This window comes from Xiphias gladius, chromosome 10, assembly GCF_016859285.1.
Source record: "Xiphias gladius isolate SHS-SW01 ecotype Sanya breed wild chromosome 10, ASM1685928v1, whole genome shotgun sequence".
NCBI classification, from domain to species: domain Eukaryota; kingdom Metazoa; phylum Chordata; class Actinopteri; order Istiophoriformes; family Xiphiidae; genus Xiphias; species Xiphias gladius.
The window spans coordinates 22,001,522-22,023,729 of NC_053409.1; the positions used below are offsets into that span (position 1 = coordinate 22,001,522).

The 22,208-nt window shown below is 41.5% G+C and overlaps 1 protein-coding gene across 3 annotated transcripts in view; it reads left to right on the top strand.

Moving 5' to 3' along the window:
* The window catches only part of zfyve26 (zinc finger, FYVE domain containing 26), a 30,230-nt gene extending 8,063 nt beyond the window's left edge, over nucleotides 1–22,167 (top strand). For all 3 annotated transcript variants that reach the window (XM_040136831.1, XM_040136833.1, XM_040136832.1), the window contains exons 15-43: nucleotides 260–503; nucleotides 1,553–1,816; nucleotides 2,004–2,123; nucleotides 2,434–2,604; nucleotides 2,916–3,149; nucleotides 3,546–3,651; nucleotides 4,291–5,138; nucleotides 5,501–5,700; nucleotides 6,020–6,124; nucleotides 6,314–6,436; nucleotides 7,107–7,283; nucleotides 8,112–8,361; nucleotides 8,765–8,863; nucleotides 9,235–9,422; nucleotides 9,617–9,753; nucleotides 10,325–10,353; nucleotides 10,629–10,765; nucleotides 11,134–11,354; nucleotides 12,479–12,626; nucleotides 13,451–13,660; nucleotides 14,746–14,961; nucleotides 15,101–15,298; nucleotides 16,008–16,088; nucleotides 16,230–16,357; nucleotides 16,583–16,757; nucleotides 17,203–17,262; nucleotides 17,737–17,919; nucleotides 18,066–18,116; nucleotides 18,427–22,167. In XM_040136831.1, coding sequence (XP_039992765.1) covers nucleotides 260–503; nucleotides 1,553–1,816; nucleotides 2,004–2,123; nucleotides 2,434–2,604; nucleotides 2,916–3,149; nucleotides 3,546–3,651; nucleotides 4,291–5,138; nucleotides 5,501–5,700; nucleotides 6,020–6,124; nucleotides 6,314–6,436; nucleotides 7,107–7,283; nucleotides 8,112–8,361; nucleotides 8,765–8,863; nucleotides 9,235–9,422; nucleotides 9,617–9,753; nucleotides 10,325–10,353; nucleotides 10,629–10,765; nucleotides 11,134–11,354; nucleotides 12,479–12,626; nucleotides 13,451–13,660; nucleotides 14,746–14,961; nucleotides 15,101–15,298; nucleotides 16,008–16,088; nucleotides 16,230–16,357; nucleotides 16,583–16,757; nucleotides 17,203–17,262; nucleotides 17,737–17,919; nucleotides 18,066–18,116; nucleotides 18,427–18,639 — 5,316 coding nt within the window. In that variant the 3' untranslated portion in view covers nucleotides 18,640–22,167. The remainder of the gene's footprint in view (nucleotides 1–259; nucleotides 504–1,552; nucleotides 1,817–2,003; nucleotides 2,124–2,433; nucleotides 2,605–2,915; nucleotides 3,150–3,545; nucleotides 3,652–4,290; nucleotides 5,139–5,500; nucleotides 5,701–6,019; nucleotides 6,125–6,313; nucleotides 6,437–7,106; nucleotides 7,284–8,111; nucleotides 8,362–8,764; nucleotides 8,864–9,234; nucleotides 9,423–9,616; nucleotides 9,754–10,324; nucleotides 10,354–10,628; nucleotides 10,766–11,133; nucleotides 11,355–12,478; nucleotides 12,627–13,450; nucleotides 13,661–14,745; nucleotides 14,962–15,100; nucleotides 15,299–16,007; nucleotides 16,089–16,229; nucleotides 16,358–16,582; nucleotides 16,758–17,202; nucleotides 17,263–17,736; nucleotides 17,920–18,065; nucleotides 18,117–18,426) is intronic.
* The last annotated feature ends 41 nt before the right edge of the window (nucleotides 22,168–22,208 follow it).

Consider the following 22,208-nt stretch of genomic DNA (forward strand, 5'->3'; position numbering starts at 1 on the left):
AAGTTATGGTACAAACAAAATTAGTAGCTAGAATTAAAAAGGCAGAAATAAACGATTAATTATTACTTAGTAGGTATGGAGAGTATAGTTATCTCTAACGTTGTTTAGTTTTGTATAAATTAGATTGACTGATTACTTGTATTTTGAAAACCTTTTGCAGCAAACATTGATTAACATTTATTAGTCAGCATGACAGGTTGTGAGCTGTGAAAGTGTGTGTCCTTAGCTGAGTCCTGTGCATTTCTTGGCTGCTCTGCAGGTGTCTCTGGTGTTCGATTTGGGGGCGTCTGCCTGCTGTGGTGAGTTGGTGTTCATGGAGTGCTACAAAGAAGTTCTGGTGGAGTTGGGGCGGGTGGAGCAGAAGATGGAGAGCCAGTCTATGTCTTCATCGTCGTCCTCCTCCGAGGGCTTGGGATCGACAGCTGTGTCAGGCACGGGGAGGGCTCGGCTGGGCAGCAGTGGGCGGTCAACACTGCAGGCCATCGGAAGTGCTGCCGCTGCAGGTTCGACGTTCTGCTTTTCTTTTTTCCTACCACTCATCACTATCGGGTAACTATGTTGCCCTTAATTTAAGGCATAAAATTTGTATTAAACCAGCAGTTTAAGCCCTATTCGGCGTTGGCCCTATCCTCCTCATTTCCCCAAATCAGCTCGCCTTGCATTCTGAGCTGTGTTGTGTGCTTGGACCCTGGTGTACCTGCTTACGGGTCTAGCTGAACCCTTTTATATAGTATTTACAGCAGAATTTCTTTAAAAAATGCCCAGAGAAGAAGCAAAAAGCTGTTGTAGACAGTTGTGGAATAGACATGTAGGTGAAGTGAGCAAGTAGTTACTGCAAGAATTCTGAGAAAAAAATTTGAGTTTGAGCCAGAAGAAGTTGAGCTCCTCGTCTCGGGAACTGTAGATGGACAAAGCATTATCTTTGAAGCCATTTTCTGTGTTTGTTCAAAAATTACGCGTCTACGGTAGAAAACACTCTTCTCCTTGCTTCTGAGAAGCAGACACTAAAATATGACATTTACTGTGTTTTGGCGGCAGAAAATTATCAAACATGTCGCTATGCTGGAAACATTATAATGTGACGTTGTTTAAGTTGGCTAGTTATTCAGAGAAACCCATCACACCACCGAACAACAAAATGGGCCGATAATCGCAAGGTGTTTGGACTGTTTACCGGTGATATTTCCTTTTACATTACAGAGACCCAGATACGGTGATCTGTGACATCTAACTCCTTGGCCTTCACTGCTTTGATCCCTCATTGATTTCCTGTAATATGATGTGGGATAACAGTTTAAGATCATTTAATTTTATTGTCATATTTATTTATACATATTTGTATATATTATATGAACAATCATATACTAAACTGTGTTTTTTTACATTTTAAATACTTTCTATATTATTATTTTATTATTATTAGTATTAGTATTAGTATTAGTATTATTAGTATTAGTATTAGTATTATTATTAGTATTATTTACAAAAGAAAATACAGTACCATGTATAGTAGATGACTCATAGATGTGACTTTGTGTGTTTTTCCCTGCAGGTGTGGCTTTCTACTCCATCTCAGACATAGCAGACCGTCTCCTCAGCACCCCTGCTCACCCGATGCCCTCACTGGAGGAAGGCTACTGGCTGAGCTGCTGCTCTTCGGACCCATCTGGCCTCCTTTACACATTGCTGGAGGAGCTCAACCCAGCAGCCATGGCTGCCTTTGACCTGGCCTGCTGCCACTGTCAGCTTTGGAAGACGTCCCGACAGCTGCTGGATACAGCAGAGCGTAGGCTCAACAGCAGCCTGGAGACTCGAGGTATGAAGCCTGAATACTAGGGTCTTTTTTTTGGAAGAATTCTTAGGAATGATGATGAAGGCCGCAGAACAGATTTATTCTAACATGGAGATTGGAACAAGAGCAGCTACAATTTAATGTGTTTTTTAGAGGCTTTGCACAGGTAGTAATTTTGGTTTTCATCTTTAATCCCTGTCTGCCTCTCCAGGAGTAGGAGTTGACCCCAAGGTTCCTCATTCCGAGGGGATCTGTGGATTTCCCATGGTATTACAACAGATCAACAAGATCCAGAGCCACTCTGCTACTAATAAGGGCTTGGTCAAAACAGGTGAATGCAAATGTTCAAACATTTTCATTGTGAAAATACGAAAAAATTGTTATTAATAGTCAGTTAGTTGTGAAGGGTTGAGAATGAGTTTTTTTTCCCTACCCCACCAGCCATTATTACAGTTAGCCAATAGAGAATATAATTATAGAAATTAAGAAATTAAGTCTATTGGTCTGGTCAAATGATGGAAATAGCCTTTCAAATAAATACTTGCAGATGCAAAATTATTCTCGTGACCAGATATTTAATATGAAAAATGAACTGAATCCACTGAATAGTTTCTTTGTTACTGATCCGCTCTTGTTGAAAGATGCTGTTGGGGAGGACCAAGTATTTGCCAGCCCATTTGGTTGCTGCATTCAAGAAGTGCTCCTGTGTTGCCACCCGACACTGAGTGAGGAGTGCATCGCTGCTCGCCTCAGTCTGGCTCAACGCTTGGAGACCACCCTGCACATTCTGAGTACTGCTACAGATGGCACAGGTCGGCACAGCCCCCGTGGCTTTCCAGATGCAGTAAAGTTAACGTTTTCTTTTGTTTTGCCAGTCAGATTTCTATCATGTTGAACGATACTATTAACCTAATCCTATCAATAAAAGTATTTTCAGACATTTACATGTCTTGGAGCTTTGGTGTATGCTTACCAGTAAGGATTGTTTGGCACATCTTGTGTAATGTTAGATGCGATTCTGGTAGCTTATAAATAGCAGAAGAGTTGTACCGACCATAGTGCTTTTAACATTCTATGAGAAAGTCCGAATGTTTGGTATGTCTGATGTTATCTCTCATGACAGAGGGCAGTTTGGGCAGCGCTATTCTGGCACTGTTGGCTGAGCAGGCCAGTCTGAAGCACTCAGAGCTAGACGCTCACCCTGTGCGTTCCGGCATGAAACAACTGCTTCGCTCTCTGGACCAGCTCTGCCCCTTTGAGCCCGACGGAGATCTTGCCAGATCAGATTATGTGCGGAGTTTCCTCGACTACGTTAACACACTAGCATCTGTACTGGTGCGCAGCCTTGGTTCAGAAGGTAAAATGATTTGTCGTCGAGGAGAGATGATGTGCTTTTTGTGTCCCTTTTGTGAAAGGGATGCTGATCTAAAAACAGAAGTGGCAGTTTTTAGTTTCTTCTGACTTACCCATTAGACGGTGGCAACTGTCAAAAGTTTAATTAGCTTAAGTGCATAGCGCCGTTTGATTAGAAATTCTTGCTACTTTCAGACATCCCCATCTCAATCATAGCATCTTGACACTCATACCCCAACCTACACTATCCCAATTGCTTCTGGGAATCAAACCAGCAGGCACTTGGTAATAAGCTATCATTTATACAAAGCTACTGTACAGTCACCAAGGACAATCAGTGACTCTCTTCCTTCATATACCTGGTATTGTTCTGACTTGCCTCTCTTACTGTTTCTCTTAGACCAGAGCAGTGAAGTGAAGCTTGGGAATCCACTGCTGGTGTTGCTTCAAGCCCCGTTTCAGCTTCTCTCCCACGTGCTATTTGACAGACAGGTGTCTCCTGACAGGTACGCACGTTGGTTTAACCCCATCAGTATGAACAAGGACGCATAAGCCTGTCGTTTGCATGCCGTTAGTCCTGACCTCGTCGCGCAAGGTTAGCTGAACGGAAGGTAATACGTGTGGCCCACAGCCCTCAGTTAAGTGGAAGGTTGAATGGCTCTGCTGAAAGGCAGCTGGTCAGTGTTTAAAAGAAATACTATGTAGTGCAGAAATTGTTGTACACTGCAATTACAGATTCCATGAATAAAACTGAAATCCAAACTCTGTAATATATATTTCAATTTATATGTACGGTTTGTTAGAGACTCTTCACACTTCTCTAAATGCTATCCGGAAATGGTCATCGGGTTTTTGGGTCACACCTGTGATACACCAATTCCAGTTATAGAAAAAATACATTCGAGATCAACTTTACTTGACATTTTACTCTGCTAGATACTATAGCTTCCTACCAACAAGAACGAGGAGAGAGGAGGTAGAAGGTGCCACACGGTAGAGGCTTATCTACATTTGAGGGCAGCAAAATGGGGAAAATTACAACTTTAAGCTTCAATATTTCCCCCTGGATAGACACTAAACCAGCCATTCAGTGGTATGAAGGCAACAGCTTACCTTACTACTTCATGTCCCCTTTTTGTCTCCAGAGTGCTGTCCCTGCTGCAGCAGGAAGGTCTGCGACTGAGTGTCCAGCAGGTGATTGTCCAGCGATGCTGTGAGACTTTGCCTATGTGGTTGTCGTGTCCAGGTGCCGAAAGAGACTCCAGTCAGGCCAGAAAAGATGATGGAGTGTTCGGCGTTGCCAGTTTGTCTGCCCTGCTCCAACAGCATGCCAAGGAGCACATGCCAATTCTGGGATTCACAGAGCCTCAGTCTGCTGCGAGCTCTGAGTCTGAGGCCTCAGTGGAAGACCACTCTGCTACACCCACCAACCTCTCCACCTCGCCACCCTCTCATTCATCCTTCTCCTCCTCCTCCTCCTCCTCGAACTCTTTTCTCCTCACGCCATCGGCCCTGTCTTTCCTACAGTCACGCTCGCCTTTACTGGCCACACTGGCGTGTCTGACTGCATGCAAAGGAGAAACTGCCCGGACACAATCCTCCGGATGGTCAGGGTATTTCCGCACTGGACGTAAAGAAGTTGTCTTAGATGGTGAGCAGATTTCTTGTGAAGCTGATAACCTCCTGAAAGAGTTCCCTATTCTCTGGGCCTACCTTCACACCATGGCGGAACCAGTGCTGGGCACCCCGTTAAGTGAGAGCGAGGAAGGCTCTGCTGGACTTGGGGCGGTTGTTTGTGGGCAACCTCTTGTCACTCTCCTGCTGTCTGGGCCACAGGAAGAAGTCGCCCAGGCTGTGGCCGCTGAGGCCTTCCAGAAGGCTCTTACCTCCAGAGACCTGGGCCGAGCCCTCAGCCTGCTGGAGCTATATGGGCAAGGCTGCAGCCAGGAGGGGGCGCTAAGAGACCAGCTACTTGCCTGTGCTGCTTTAGAAGGTGAGGAATGCTGGTAAATGCACTTTAGTGAAAGGAAGCTCATTGAAGCTTAAGTTGGAACTTGCATGCTTCTAATAAATGATGATATGATCTATCTTTCTCAACCTTAACCAAGTACAAGTAACTAAACAAACATTTATTGATCATCTTCATAAGTCATTTATAATGCAAAAATACAAAACAATTTCTTTTTCATCTTTATATAACACGATGATCTCTTGAGATCTAAACCCCTTTTTCAAACAAATCCCAACCAGAATGGCGTCGCAATTATGTAACAGGAAAATAAAGAAATCCCTTTAATGCAGCAGTTGTTTCCAATGTAACAAATGTTTGTTGTATATCTGATTGTCTGTGTTCAGATGGAGGTGAAGGTACAGGTCAGCTGTTCCGTGTACAGGATGCGAACCTGCGAGCCCGTGTTGCCCTCCAGGCCCTGGAGCGGTGGCCTCTGTCGGCCTGCCTGGAGCTGCTCGAGTTCTGCCTCAATGACCCGAACACGGTGGCGTCCCTGAGAATGGACTTAGAGCTCAAGAAGAAGGAACTGGACGTCTATCACTGGGTAATTCCTAGACTTGAACAGAGATTCATTTTAGTAATCCCAGAGAGAAATACACTATACATAATCATACCAAAGCAAACAACTAAGATTTAATTAAAAAGATAAGTACATTGTTATTAGGCTTCAGTAACAGATACCTGCTGTCACGCTTTCACTGACTGAAACAAGTCAAGACTTGTTTGTTCTGTATCAACGTTGGTCCTTGAAGGTTTTTGACAGCGTCTGAGGCTGGCGTGATTATGCATTACATTCCTCAGTTACATAATTTGACGTTCTATTGCGACTTGCCAACTGTTTGTGCTCCTTTCCCTTGTCACAGATGTTGAATTTACAGCCTCCGTTGCCCTGGGCTACTTGGCAGGAGCTGAGGACTGAGTCTAAGACAAACTCTGAGTACATGTTGTCCATGATGCTGGAGGCAAAGGTATGTACAGAACACCTGCGGCAGTTTACTTAATAAACATTCACACATTGTCAACAGAAACTTTGTATTACCACAACTTAACAACACCTTAATCCCCAAAATACAAATTTGTTTATTTATACATTATAATACAATTAATCCTTTTGTTTGTTTTTGGTTTTTGTTTTTTTGTTTTGCTTTCTTTTGCAGGAGTTTGCTCTTTGTGCACAGTGGGTGGAGCTATATCCTGTATCTGACCAGCTGAGACTGAAGCTAAAGACTGAGCATTTGCTTCATCTGCTGGAGAAGGGGCAGACAGATGATGCTTTCCAGGTCTAGACCACTCAACTTCCGGTTAAATTAACATTGTAATCCATTGTTTAAGCGGTGCAGAAAATTTGTAGAATTGTCAGAGAACCTGTCGAGAGTTCGTAGAGTCACTAATTTGATCTAATTTTGATCTTTGTAAAAGTAGAAGTAGGCTATTGTATATGTGTTCAAGAAACCTCAAAGGACAGTTATTAGGAAATGCTGGCTTCCGCAATTATGCGTCAATCGAACATTCAGTTTTTTTGAAATATGCTCTTATAGTTACCTTGAGAAGCATTTCTTTGTAAATGTGCCCTGCTATATGTAGAAGGAGGAAATCTTGCGATAGTTTGTAAGGTCTTTAACATTTAAAAACACATTTACCCCCTTCAACAGTGATTGTCTCAATTGTTTTTTTTAATCATTTTTTTAACAAGGAAAAATAATATACATTTGTACACGTGAACATAAAGTATATAGCTAGTCACATACAAACAAACTCACTCTACACACACATCTAGATACAAGCACTACATGGTGGATAGTGTACATATTCTGTAAATAGCTACATACATCCATACCCAAGTGTTCATAAGACAAACAGAAGTAATCCTATAGGTTGTTGGTTTGTTTTTCATGGCTTTGAATTTTTTTTCTTTTTTAACATCTTTTTCTCTCTTACCTAATTCCTCAGTTACTCGAGGGCCTCTCTGATTTTGTGGTTGGCCTGGATGTTTGTGAGCGTGCTCTGGACCGCTGCCCCGGACTGGCTGCCTGTCACTTCCTGGCTGACTACCTCACCCTGCATTTTCAGAGGCAGGTGTCTCCAGCGCGTCGACGACACATCCACGCCCTTCACCTGGGCTCTAAGGTTTGTGCACTGATATAACTATCCTGTCAAAGGACAGAAAATTTAGTTTGCACTTGAATTGTAAGTCTTATTTGTGTTTTCCAGTAATTGGAATTTCCCTGCACACTTCATGCACACCTCATGTCATCATTGTTCAGGGGTCAAAAACTTGCATGCTTAAACGAATCTGTGCTTGTGGAAACTAGTTTTGCAACTTTTCAATTCCCACCAGACATGTCTGAAAACATACAGTATAATAATACTCAGCTTTACATAATAATTCGTGTTTGATATGTTTTTTTTCCACAAAAAGTTCAAAATTCTCCCTCTCCCTCATTGAAAATCCAGTGTCTATGGATATGCAAATACTTTTTATTTCATTTAACTTAACTTTAGGAGCTAAACACGAGATGTTTTCTACTTCACTGAATAGTCCATTCCCAGTGTATCTGCACTGGATGTTTCAAGTTTCCACAATACACTTATATAAGTTCCTTATTGGACCCAAACTGGCTTCTCAAGTAGTTGAAATGTCACAAATCCGGTTCATATGTCCACGTGTTAAACTCGAACTAAGGTGAGCACAGATAACTTTCCTCCTTCAGCAGATGAATGTGAAAACACTCCTCTAGTGTCAAACTCTGAACATACATCATACTGCACAGTGAAGTTCAAACATCAACAATATGTAGTTACGGAGAAAATTCTTCTGATACAAAGTGATACGGCCGAGGTGGAAATGATGTTCTGCCAGTATTTATACGATTAAAGTGTTGTTCTCCAACAGCAGTTGAATTGCTTCAGATCCTCAGCTTGTGTTAATATCAGTGAATGTGTTTCCTCCTCCAGGTGTTGCTGACTCTGCCCCCAGCAGCCAGGCAGGACTATTTCCCACTCCTGTCGGAGCCTCTGCTGATGCTCGAGCAGCTTTTGATGAATCTGAAGGTGGACTGGGCAGACGTGGCAGTGCGAACCCTGCGGAGCCTCCTGGTCGGTCAGGAGGCCGGCTTTGGTGCCGAGGACATCGATAAGCTTCTGGCAGACTATGCCTGCAAGGCCCTCGACTTCTCCTGTGCTCCCAGAGAGAGGTCTAGATCTGGTCAGTGCTGAGTGCGCAACACACGGTGGCAATGACACATGTAGACGGATGTGTACGTACACTGGGTAAAGCTGGGCATCACATAATACCAATAATTTAAAATTACATCGTACTGAAAGCTGGCATTGAATGCTTGGTCCTATTCTTAGTCTTGTTTACTTATATTTCAATCAGATTAAAATTCTAAATTCACATGGAAGAAAAGTTCTTGTAAGGCTGCTTTAAGTTAAGATACACTGATACATTTGAGTGTGGCTTCTTTTGGTAAATAGAAAAGGGGTCTTTTGGGATCAAACATGTGCTTATGCACCATGCTCTAACATTTTCAAGTTCACATTTCAACACAGCCATTCACATCACTGAGTTCTGTGTTTTTATATATGTATCACATTTCGTTTTCCAGACTCCGTAATCAGCCTCCAGGAAGCGCTGATGCAGTGTCCTGCTCAAGACAGCTGCTCCCTGTCCTCCAGTCGAATCGAGTCTCCAACGCCCTCTACAAGTAAGGCAATTGCACATGTTTATTCGTGATGAAACGATAATATGATGCCCATTTAGATTTCCATGTATGTAGTCAGACATAAAAATAGCACCGTGGGAATTGATATGTTCTTGCTCAAGGACACTTTAGTCAGAAAAATAGTTAACCCTGCAATTTTTTCTTTCACAGTTCAGGGACACTATCAAACCATAGTGGACAATTGCAGATTAATACACTCAAAATCTTAAGAAATTCAGAAGAAGTTCTTTTTTGGTTTTTATGTATTTATATGGTGTGAAATCTGTGTTAGGTGTATCAGTGTTGTTTAAACTTTCTGGTCTAAAGTGTGTGTTCTTCATCTCTCTGATTGTTTATTTCATGTTAAATTACAGGCAGCACCCCTACACACACCCCGTCCTCAAACAGCACAGACAGGGAGAGGGATCGAAGCTCAGCAGGGAGAAAACGCCACTCGCCTGCCAAGTTCCAGCCTCCAGACCAACCCCCAGCCCGTAAAGACTGGGTCCCTGACACCCAGCAGCATGTCTGCATGGTCTGCCAGCGTGAGAGGTTCACCATGGTGAGTGGGTGAAACGGTGTGGTCATAAATTAAAAAAGGACTTCTTGCTAACACACATTATTTGTAATGGTGAGGCGGCTGACTGCCTAGATCAAAAAAACAGAAGAAGTATAAATTCCAATGTTTTAAGTTTGCTCTGGAAATAATGTTTATTTGTCTTTTGTTTGTTTGTTTTTTTTTTCTTCATCCTTTAGTTCAACAGACGGCATCACTGCCGGAGATGTGGTCGTCTGGTTTGTCACGCATGTTCTGAGCGTAAGATGCCTGTAGAGGGATGCCCAGGAGACGACGTCAGAGTCTGCGACCAGTGTTACACCTACTTTCACCCAGAGTAAGATCCTGTACATTTACCTGCAACAAACCTCACTTTTCAAACACACCTTAGTCTATATAGTTTATAAAGCAAATTATAACTAATATAGTTTACAGAGCATTTTTAACAGCACAGGTATTTACAGTATTCTAAACAAAGAGAGGGCTTTCCTGTAGTTTGGAAGGCTTTGAATACAATAGTATTTGCAGTGGCAAGATCTAGAAAGGGCACAAAATTTCATTGGAACTTTGCAGTGTGATTTCAGGAGAATATAACAGCTTTCATTTTAAAACTTGTCTTCCGCATTCAGATCGTTTGACAGGTAGATGCTGCTAATGCAGTGGCCTGGATAAATCCAGCTATACTGGAAACCTGACCTTATACCAGATTCAGAGTGTCTGACCTGACAAACAACAGGACAGAATAAAATTTGGGAGTTTAAAAGGGTTAGTCTTTGTTATAGAAAATCATGGAATGTTACGTAGCGTAGTGGGAACCCTGCAACGAAGGTACATATAAACAGATACATATAAAACAGACATGTTCTTGTGAATTGAAATTTACTTTGGCTTTTTTTTTCCATTTGCAGTTCTGATGATGAGCTGGAACCAGCTGAAGGTAACTGAAAGAACATCAGAAATTTTATGTTGCTGCTTTCATGCAAACAATTTCCTCTTTGCTATATTATAGAAAGAAAAACTGTATTTTTTTTTCGGAAAAAAGTTTGATTTATAAGTAAAAACGGGACGTAGGATAGACCTTGTATAAAATCCTGATACATACATTAAGAAAAAGCAAACCTAAAACATGCAAAATGCAACCATTCCCGAATCAGTAATGTAAAGATGTCATTATGATGTACCTTTTTGCTCCTCTTTATGTTTTTTGTGCAGTTGCTGGTAGCCCTGTGGTGACAGAGGAAGCTTTAAATGGGATTCTGCATCTGCCTGAAGTGGTCCAGCAACAGATCCAACTCAGCACAAACCCTGCAGAGAACCAGCTGCTGCGGAGCGAGTTTTACTATGAACAGGTCTGGATTTGAACATTTATCATTACACAGGATGGGACGCCACTGATCTGTGTGCGGGTTGCCTTTACATGTTTGTAATTTTCAGCTTATTGACGGTGACTTGCATCGACAACAACAGCAGTAAAGCTTAAATGCTTCAAACACATATAGTTTCCACACCCTTGCTGTTGTTGTCCTTGTCTTAAACAGTAAATAGAATCTATCATTGGAAATGGTAAAGCAAGCCTAAAGTTGAGGTTATTTTTCTGCATATTTCCAGCATCCTTAACAGTTGACAGAACTCTTCACTTTTATTCAGTTGTCTTCTAGTAGAATTAGCCCAGTGGACACAGTAAGATTAACGGTGTTCTTTTGCCCCAACCCTCTAGGCTCCCAGTGCATACCTCTGCGTGGCCATTTTGTCTCTGCACAGTGACCAAACAGCCTGTGGACATCAGCTCATCATCCACTGCCGCTCTCTGTCCTGTAAGCTGACCAACCCGGAGGTGGACGCCTGCCTCCTCACTGACATCATGCGGCAGCTGCTCTTCAGTGCCAAGCTGATGTTTGTCAAGGTTGGCCGCAGCCAGGATCTTGCGTTGTGCGACAGGTGAGATGCAACCCTAGGTCACTGTGATGTAAACAGTTTGCAGCATTTGGGTGCTTTTAAGGACGCCGGGAAATGCTGAGACGGTGTGAGAGTGAGAGCAAGGAGGTGCGCTATAGATAGATATAAGTGCGACGTGATCCGTGGCTGTGGTTTCAGAGCCTGGAATTTAAACACGTGACTGTTTCCTAGGCCCTACACATTCACACAATTGTTTTCAGTTACTCTTGCTAATCAGACATCTAGTCGGGTTGAAATTTGGTACAGGTATTCTAATAATTATGTGATTCCACCAATCTCTATGAACTAATTAATAGCGATAATTGGGTAAGTTGTCCCGCGCTTACAGGTGCAACAAAACCAACAGGAGAGTGAGGGAGCTGTTAATGACAGCACAGGGTCTGGAGAAGAGGTCTTATGAGGCAACATGAGTAAAAATATCTGTGTGGGTGGACCCTGGGTGTGCAGGTATTTTTAGAGCTGTTTTATTAAAATTTTTAACCACTAGCAGGTAGAGTAACAACAAGTGAAGCTGAGAAACACACACTTCTGAAATTAAAATCATCTTATAAACTGGTTAAGGCTAACGACTTTGTTCTTACACATCTGGCCGACAAAGCAACATTATCATACAGTAGAAATTGTGTTTCTGGGCATGTTGTGAATGACGTACGTGCAGGATTCACTAAGAGAAATATCTTCTTTAGCTGATTAGGTGTTTGAACGTCTTCATCATCTACTTGCTGTAGAGCCAGTAAAAATGTAAACAATGAGGTAGAAAGAGGCTAAACTGCTCCATAAAGCTGCAGAGGCAGATGATTCTTGGTAGGCTCACAAGAGTGCACTCTTTCACTCAGACACCAAGTCATTTGAGTCATGGTTGATTAATGCGGCTTTAGTTGTTAGTGCTTATCTCACCGGAGGACTCAGGGTGACCAACTTAAGAGAGTAAGATGAGTAAACTTGAGACAGACGTAAACTTGTCATCACTCATTGAACGGTCCTGTGTGTCACCATTAATTTACTCACTGTTGCAATTTTGGAAGTAGGTCTCTTGAGTGTCTTTCGTCCTCTGTCCGTCTCAAACGCTGTTTTTTTCACTGTTTTGCCTTCTCTTTTGTCCACAGTTACATCAGTAAAGTAGACGTGCTTAAGATTCTAGTGACGGCCAATTACAAATATATTCCTTCTTTGGATGACATTCTGGAGACCTCGGCTGTCACACGTCTTCGTAATCAGCTGCTTGAAGCCGAGCACTACCAGCTAGCAGTGGAGGTGAGGCACATTGTGGTTCATTTATATTACGTTATTTTATTACAACTATTGTCACGGACCCTGTACCAGAATGCATTAATACAACTGCAACTGCCCAACTGCAGCATGCCCTATAATGCGATATATGAGCACCCTTCTCACCCTGGTTATGTTTAGTAAGCTAATGCTGCAAACAGCTTTGGCATGCAGACGTACTGGATTTAAAGAGGCCAAATTAAAAGGTGTTGTACCAGCCAAGAATTTGGATTGGCTGGTGACCCTGATTCTTTTAACCCAGTGGTTCTCAAATTTTATACACCACACCACTGGTATTAACTTGATGTTGATCATTGATGAGCCAGGCACGTTTTTTATGCAAGATGACCAGTATCTTCTAGGCTTTTTCAAAGAAAACAGAGCATCATTTCAGAACAGGAGGTTATCAGAAATGTCATTGTAAAATACTGTAGTAGAAGAAAAATGTGTTGCCAGTGTAGTAACTTTGGAGTTTGACCAGTATAGTACTGATTACGAAAGCACATACCACCTTTTTTTATACTTGTATACAAATATTTTGGGCTGCCATTCAGGATATTCAAAAAAGATTATATTTATGCCAAACATATTTAGGGTATTGGGCCATAATGGAGTGTTTTGCCCATAATTTATTATCATTTCAAAGTGGAAAAACCTCTAAAACATCGTGGTATCATCGTGGTGCAGAAAACCTCTAGTCAGGCAGCTTATTAACCCACCAAACCTAAATTAGATAAATGCAAACTCCCAAAAAAAATGTATTTCCATGGCTGTTCTCATTGTGTCTTGTTGTTTGGCTGCTGCGCTAGGTGTCTACCAAGAGTGGCCTGGACCCTGGTGGCGTGTGGCAAGCATGGGGGATGGCCTCTCTGAAGGCAGGAAACCTTTCCGGGGCAAGGGAGAAGTTTTCCCGCTGCCTGAAGGCTCCATTAGACCGCAACCAGCTCAACTTGGGTCCCTTACTGCTGCAAGAGATTGTCCAGCACCTGGAAACCACTGTGCGACCCGCTCTGACCACGGTAGGAAGGCACTGTCATTGAGGCGTTGTTATCTAACCTGCATTACAGCTCCAGTGGTAGGCATGCTACTGTCTAAGGCCTCCATTATAGCCCATGCTATAATGGCAGAATTTATGTTCTTGTGTGTCTTGCTCTCCCTAAGTAATTACCGTAATTTATCCTGCACGAGCTCTACACTTTATACACGTTAGACTTCTCCCAGCTGTCATCTTTGCTACATCAGCCACACCATCATTCTCAAATGCTAGTATTTTTAACACAAGCGTGGTGTCTTCATGTGGCTAGCAACCAAATAGAGATACCATAGAGAAGCAAAAAATGTGTGTGCACTGTTGCTTTGTAAATTAATTTAAAAGTAATGAGCAACGTACAAGTACGAGCCAAGTACATCACAACAACAGGAACTTAAAGCTGTCCAGATATTGACTGATGCATCTGAATAGTATAAAATTTACTGTATGAAAAAAGGAAAGAAAAAAAACTTAAAAAAATAAACTAAAAAAATAAACCCAAATTCATCTAAAAAAATTAAACCATAAGAAGATCTTTGACTGTATTCGCTTTTGTCAGTTTATAATTTTTCAGCAATGTAGTTTTCTAATAATATATAGTAGAGGTCAGATAGTCACTCCCCTGGTTTGCACATATAAGACTCATACAGAATGTGCAATACTACTTCAGCCCCCAGCCCCTGGTACACGACACCGTAGGAATCTCCCACATATCGTTTGGTGCCAGGGGTCTCGGCTTCTACACATCGAGAGGATGCTAGTACGTAATACCATGTGTGCGCTGGCCGGGAATAATGTGGGAGTTTCCAGTGAGGGAGTTTTGCTAAGTTTTTGTGGGTTCTGCATTCTTCAGAAACTACTGTTTGTGGTTGAGTGATATCTGTGCTATCTGACCTTATCATACTGTGCATTGAATAAAAGGACAACTACAATAAGCTTTAAGATGTGTAATGTTAAATTAGTATGAATTAAATATGCACAGTGTTTTCACACTCGCTCATCTGCACATACAGTATAAATTCACGACCCTTTGTTTGATTATTTGTTTTCTGATTGTTCCTGTGTTTGTGTCAGTCTTTTGGCGAGGACATCTTGGCGTCCCTGCGGGAGCTGGAGGAAGCCCTGAGTGACGCAGGTCCTGTCGAGCAGCCGGAGGGACAAACGCAGAGCAGCATCTTCCACCAGGAGTGCCTGTACTACCTGAACACATATGGCACCCACCTGGCACTGATCAGCTTCTATATGCGTCATGACTGCATGACAGAGGCCCTGACATTCTTGCTCAACAAGGTGAGACAGGCAAAAATGTTATGGAAAGCACAATGCGAAAAAGGGCACTGTTCTTCTTCAAAAAAGACCAAATATGATGTACCATTACTTCTATTTTCCCCACATTTGACGTATGTTTTCCTGTTTTATCGTGGCTCAGGACTGCCCAGAGGAGGTGTTTCTAGAGGGTGTGTTGCAGCCCAGTCTGGAGCGGGGGCGTCTTGGCATGCTGCAGGGGATACTGGAAAAACTGGACCCTGGCTTGGAGACATGTAGCCGCTACCTCATCGCCTCCTGCCAGTTCCTGCAGCGGCGTGGATACTTTAACACACTCTACCAGCTCCAGCAGTTCATGATGGTTACTGTCTTTTAATGCTTTTTCCATCTCTTTTTTTTCAAGATATTTATGATCTCTTTAGATTTTAATTATCATTTTGCAGTAAAAAGACTGGTTAGAGAGCAAAGAGGGTAAAATTCAACTAAATTTCCTGGCTTGATTCAAAAACAGGAGATCAAAAGTTAAGGGTCAGTGCCTCAACAAGTGCACCGTTAGCAAACTTCAAAAAGTGTCACTCTTTCTTTCCAGTCAGACAGGCCTTCATATTTCCATATTAATATCCAATACCAACCTTCCTCGTGGCCTAGCGGTTAAGACACGTACCATATAATCGTAAATTATGGATTAAACCAGTGGTTCTCCTTAGTGCAAGTCCTAAAGAGTTCAAACTGTGCAGTATTATGCAAGACAAAAAAACAAAGATGAGAGAAGTTTGAAAAAATTGCTAATTTTGTGTTGCAGGGCTCTGTTTTTTCTTCTTTTCTACCCCGTCATGTCAGAACACGTTAGATTCATTGTGACTGTTTGGAGGGGTCCTTACCCTCAGGTTGGGAACCGCTGCCTCACAGTATCAGTCAGTCTAATAAAGGCAAAAATGCCAAAAACAAATCCCAAAAAAGAACAAGATACAAAGAGTTGCATTGTACAGCTATGTGATGATGTTAGATTTCTGACAGATGACCAAACCATACCTTTTTAGTAATATGTAAAATGTTCTTTACCTGGACAGGATCATGTACGTGCAGCCATGACCTGTATCCGATTCTTCACACATGGAGCCAGTTCATACCTACAGCTGGGAGAACAGCAGGTATATCTTTTTTTTTTTTTTTTTTTTTCCCCACAGTTATGCGGTTGGCAAAAATTAAAAAAAAAATTTAAAAAAATTCCCTGCTTGTTTGAGAAAGTGTACCCTGCCCTTGACCTTGTTTCTGACCTTGACCTTGCACAGCGCTGGTTGGTCAGAGCCAAAGAGCACCTGAGGACATACCTGCAGGAGCAGCAAGGTCGAGGCGCCGGGAGGAGAAAATCTCAGGTCAACTCACTAAGGAAGATGATGTCGTCTAGTGATGTATCCAGGTTATTTAATATATCTTTTATTTTAATTTTGGAAATAAATCTAAGCTCATGCCTACTTATCAGAACCGATTAAAGAAAAAAGAAAGTATAATTTAATCTTGGGACCTTCATTTTTGTGCTCCATTACCACCACTTTTGCTTCATACCTGTTTACTACCTGTCAAATAGACTTTTTGGTCTCGTTTTCCAAAAGCAAGGACCTCTGCTGTCTCATTTTTTTTCAAGGCACATGAACACAATTGAGCTCCAGCTGGAGGTGACCCGTTTTCTCCACCGCTGTGAGACCGCTGCTTCCTCCAAAGCTCCACAGACCAGTACACCTTCGACCAAGTCCTCTGGATCCAATTCACCACCTACACTGTTTGGGGGAAGTCCAATGAAGGTTGAGGTGGCCTGTAAGGTGAGGTTTCCGTTGTGATTATTCCAGTACTTAACTTTCGTTTACTTAACAATCAGTAAGCCCCTTAAAATAGATTAAGGTTGTTAAAATGCCTCACTACCCTGCAAATGACTTTATTCATGTGTTAAGACCCTGGATTAGAGATGTGGTTTATATAAAATAATACAAGTATGCCTTAATGAATCTTGATAGAAGAGCTTTTACCTGTATGTGACAGGGAAAGATCAGTTTTACATACATTTTAAGGGCTTGAAGTGAGACGTTTTGCTCTGATAATGGGATGATATAAGGGATAACGAATGAATGGGTTATGAAAATGAACTTTGTTGAACATGTTTAAGTTGAGCTCACTAAGAATAAAGTATACTGTATGTATAAATATATATTAAATGCCCGGTTGGGATTGTGTTTTGCATAAAATCCAGTAATTTGCCCGTAATTGCAGGTCATGCTCGGAGGAAAAAACATAGAAGAGGGGTTTGGCATTGCCTACAGAGTCATACAGGTATGTTCATATATGAGATGAGTATGCATTCGTTTTTCTGTCAAAACTGGATTCCTTAAGTTGAATACAATTTTCAATTTCAATTTTAAGACAATAAAAGCAACCTAGACCTTGAATGCTGCATACTTATGCCAACACAATATATATGCTTTTGTCAGCATATGTATGTTCCACGCCAGATTTTTGCCCAAAGTCAATCAATTCTTCTTTGCCCCGTGATCTTTTTTTTTTTTTTAATACTTTGCAGTTAGACATACAAAAACACCAAGACTAAGCTTTCAGTAACTGATAAACTCCGTGTAACAAAAAAGCAACAATAATAATCTGATACAATGAAGATACAGTATATAGTCAAGTAAATTCAAGTGGATTTTATTTGTATTGGCCAAAATCACAAATTTGCCTCAAAAGGCAAACAAAATATGTTTACTGTTTTAAGGTCTTACTCTCTCTCTCCCTTTCTTCCTGCCTCAGGACTTCCAGCTGGAGGCCCAGGCCGTCTACATGCGGGCCGGCCAAAGGCTTGTCAGACAGAGGCAGTATGGCGCTGTACGGCAGCTGCTCAAATGTGTCGGTGAATCAGGCACTGCCACCAAGAACGACTGCGATGCCCTCATCCTCAGCTGTGTCTCCAACGCAGATAAGGGACCAGCTGATGTGAGTAACAGAAGAATTTGGAGAATTGTAAATTGAAGATGGATAAGGATGAGAAATTGAGTGTAGTGTAATGAGAAAGCATGACCATGACTTGGATCCTTGTTGTTTGTTCTGGTCAGAATTTTGTTGTTCTTTATCTAATTTAGGCAAAGGAGCTGGAAAGTCTCATTCTGGAAGCCAAGAGCACAGAAAGCAAGGTAGTGTAAAACTGACTGCATCATGTTTTATTCTCCTCTGCCCTTCACCATCATTAGTTTTCCTGCCTGAGGCCATCTTTTACAAATTTAGAAATCACAATGACCCTGCCCCTGTTCCTGCTGTCCGCCCCCCTCAGCAGCGATATCACTTTGTTTTCCTGTGGAGCCGGTTTTCTACTAATCTTGTTATTCCAGGTTCTCAACATTAATGCCAGTGGACTACAATGACCCACTCAAGAAAAAAAAAAAAACTATAATCTTTAAATCTGAAATCCATCTTATTCTCATCACATCATCCCTCTGTCTGCAGATCAAAGCCTACCTGCTGTGCGGTAAACTGCGGCCAGCGTACCTGCTGGCGGTCAAGCTGGAGCAGAGCCGGGCAGGCCCATTGGTCCAGGACGTCCTTCAGGCTGCGGAGGGAGCACAGGATTCAGTGATGCAAAATATCTGCCGCCAGTGGCTGTCTGAACATCACAACAAGTCATCTCAGCAGCGCCAGGGCCGACCCAATGCCAGGTAAAGGCACCGTCGGGACAACAAGGGATTACACAAAGCACTTAAACTCGAAAAACAGATGAGCTGCCAGCGAAGCGCAAATAAGAGGATCCAGGGTTTCTGATGTAACACCGTTCTAGAAATGTGTGACTGGTGAGTGACTAGTAAGCTTTCACATCAATATGACTGCGCGTTGTATGTTACAGGAGAGCAGCTGTTGCACATATTCCATGTTATGTGGAGCACATAACATGGAATATGTTTGGCAGATTACTGTGGATTATATTTGATACAGCACATTTCTCACCTACCTGATTAGTAAAATCAGAAAAATTAAAGAATTTTTTTTTTTTTGAGAGATAAAGGCCAAAAACTCACTTCATCTGTGATGTGATGAGATCGTAGTCACACTGTTCCCCACTTGTTCTTTGGCTCCAGGTGTGTCATACTAACACTAGCATAAACTTTGTAGCTAGCATCTAGTCTTGCATTAAGAGTTTTCCTGCGTTTTAGCATTACAGAATGCTAAATTATCAGAATCGATGCTGCAGAACCAGGAATATCTTCATTTTTTATTCCGTGCATTCTTCTTCCTTGTCAAAACCTGATGCTTACATTGCCCACAATGCAACTCGACTGCCGACAGTTCAGTCAGAGATTTGGAAGTGTTATGCTAATAGCAGCTAATGTAGCCTTGAGCTTCTAGCCGCAAGCAGAGATGAGAAGCGGGCGATAGCGGCCTGGTACGTTCACTTCTTACTAATTCGTAACTGACTAAAACTTGTCGTCTTCAGACCCAGCTGACGCTGACTCAAGTGACATCAGTTAAGGCAGTTTGTCAGATTTTAACCAGCTCCCACTGGAGACACAAAAGACTCTATACAATAGCAACAGAATTTAATGTGTAAAATTGGTGGTAAAATTGGTTCCCCATTAACCAAAGTAAGAAGACTAACCCTATAGTTTTTAATATCTTGTATTATATCGACTGTGGATGCTGAAATTTTAAAAACTAATTATTTTACCTTAATTTCATCTGATACTGTATTGCCAGGTGTATTTTAACAACTATTTCCAGTGAGCGGCCAGGTTTTCATCCACTGCACAGTGGGTTATGTCTACTTCATACAAGGGTCCTCTTACCAACCAATGTTACTTCGGCAGTACTTGTGTTTTATTTGTAAAATGTGCTAACATCTGACACAAAAATACCAGATTTAGCTTCGTATGCTGAGGAGCCACAATGGGGCACTGGAGTCATTTTGGTATCTATGCTGAAATCTAACTAAATGGTCAATTAATTACAAAACTTGATACAGTCCTTTCAAGTTTTATAAAATGTGTGTTATTTTGAAGCGCTACGTAACATCCCCCGTAAATCTCGTTTTTTTTTTTTTTTCTTTTTCCTGAGCTCCAGTGGTTTTAATTCTCACCTTGCTGCAGTGGTGTACAGGTGTACTCCAGGACCCTCTGACCTCCATGTTTGGTGTGGTTATGTGTGATACAAAACACACTTCTGACCACACCCATCACTGATACCGGGTGTGGTCAGAGGTGAAACAGACAAAAAAAACTTTCAACCAGAGAGGACAGTGAAACACTGATTTTGATATCCAAGTGTTAAGTTACTATTATAGTGGAAACATCTAGAAACCCTGATGATCACTCTCTCTTAATTTGCGCGGCCTTCCTCTCTGTAAAACTAACGAATCACCGCTGTGCTTTATTTCCATACCGGAAACGTTTTCTGTTATCTCTCATCCGCATAGCATTTGAGAGGGAACAATGTCACTGCTCTGGAGTGACAACAACTCTTACATAACAGAACTGCTAACTGCAACGTAAACAGATACAGTCACTCTTACACAATATAAGCATATCTATATAGTAACTCAGTATTTGACTAAAATTTGTCTCCTACCTCAACCTAAAGGGAAAATATCTTTAACTGACTGGAAAGCCTCTGACAAATATGTTGTGTGTCTTTTTTTTCCCCATTTTTATGTCCTTATTGTGTCTGTCTGTGGATAAGGTTCTTATTCAGGCGTAATATGTAATGATCTGTTCTCCGCAAAAAAAATGGTACATGTTCAGACCTTGAAGAAACTGATTTTGAAACTGTTTTGTCTTGTTTTTGTAATCCTGATGAAGCTGTTTATCTGTTTTACATTGTATAACACATTTTCTGGTCAGCTTTCAGCACACATTCCCTTTTGATAAAAGAAATTCATATCAAGCAATTTGAAGTATTCAAAGTTGCTTTATGTAAGTTTCTGCTATTGCTACACAGCCACCGTTAGCATTAACAGCTGATTACTTACCAATAGCTTCAGCCATCATTGTGTTTACAAGACAAGAGGTTAGATACGGCCTCTGAGCAGTGCTACTTCTTCATCCCCTCATGTTGGACTGAAGGCAGACTGGACTCTACAGTGACTGCTACGAGACGGGCCGGGACTAGCTGGTTAGCATGCTAACTTAATTAGCAGAAAAGAAGTGATAGAAATAAAAGCAAAACAAGAGTTGCTTTCCCCTGCTGGAGACAGCCCTTGGTGAGTAAAGGAATGAAGTTTGATACTGAACTCGCAACTTTACTTCTAGACTGTGAAATAAACAGCTGTTGATGCTAACGTCGCTTATGTAGTGATAGCAAAAACTCACATATAGCACCTTTAAGGGCATTTTAAGATGTTGTTGAGAAATTTACAAAAACCATAAGATTTTAGGTTGGATACACAAAGGGATCCGCTTATTGATCAGGTTTAATTCATTATCCAGAAAATTAACTCTCTAGTCATTAGTTTTGTCTCTGGGTGGCTTATGTTTTTGTCTCATCTTCTATCACATGTTTTGTTAATGAGTGTTGCTAATTTTAAAATCATGCTTTTTGCTTCGCTCTCATGGGAGACATGACCCATATCTTTCTGAACTACATAAATCCGTAATGATTAACCCATACAGATAATGTTTCAAAAAAGGGATTTAACTGTGGCCGTATGCTATCTTTTTTTGTGTATTGTTTTTGCCTGCTTATTTCGCAAACCTACAACCTGGCCAACACAGGATAACAGTGCAAACGTAGTGACACCATAAATCATTTCTTTTAATTCACCTATATGAGAATCACACATGTTGCTGAAGCTGCCTTGTCAAGAATGAGTATTTCAGAGCTATTCTGATCACATGGTCAAGAAGTACATCTGTAATTAGAGGAGATGCTGTGTTGTCCCTTTGCCTTGCTTCCCCTCTGCTACGCTAGTCTGAAGACTGAAACTAACAGATCTTCTTGTGATAGTGAGTGTTGACTGGCAAGAGATTAAAAGAAGCCAATTTAGACTGCTGAAATGCACGCTTACGACATTCTTGCACTCTAATCCTCCTTAACTTGGACTGTTGTCTCATCACTGCCGCACTTTATATTAGCGAGTTTAAAAAATAAACTTCTTTTGGGGGAAAAAAAATTTCAAATACTATAGTAACTGCTTTAATGATGCAGGGACTGATGATATTGAAATGTAATTGATTTCGCCATCCCTTGTAAAATAAAATGAAATAATAAAACAAAGGCTTAATGGTGCCTAGTTTTTTTTTTAA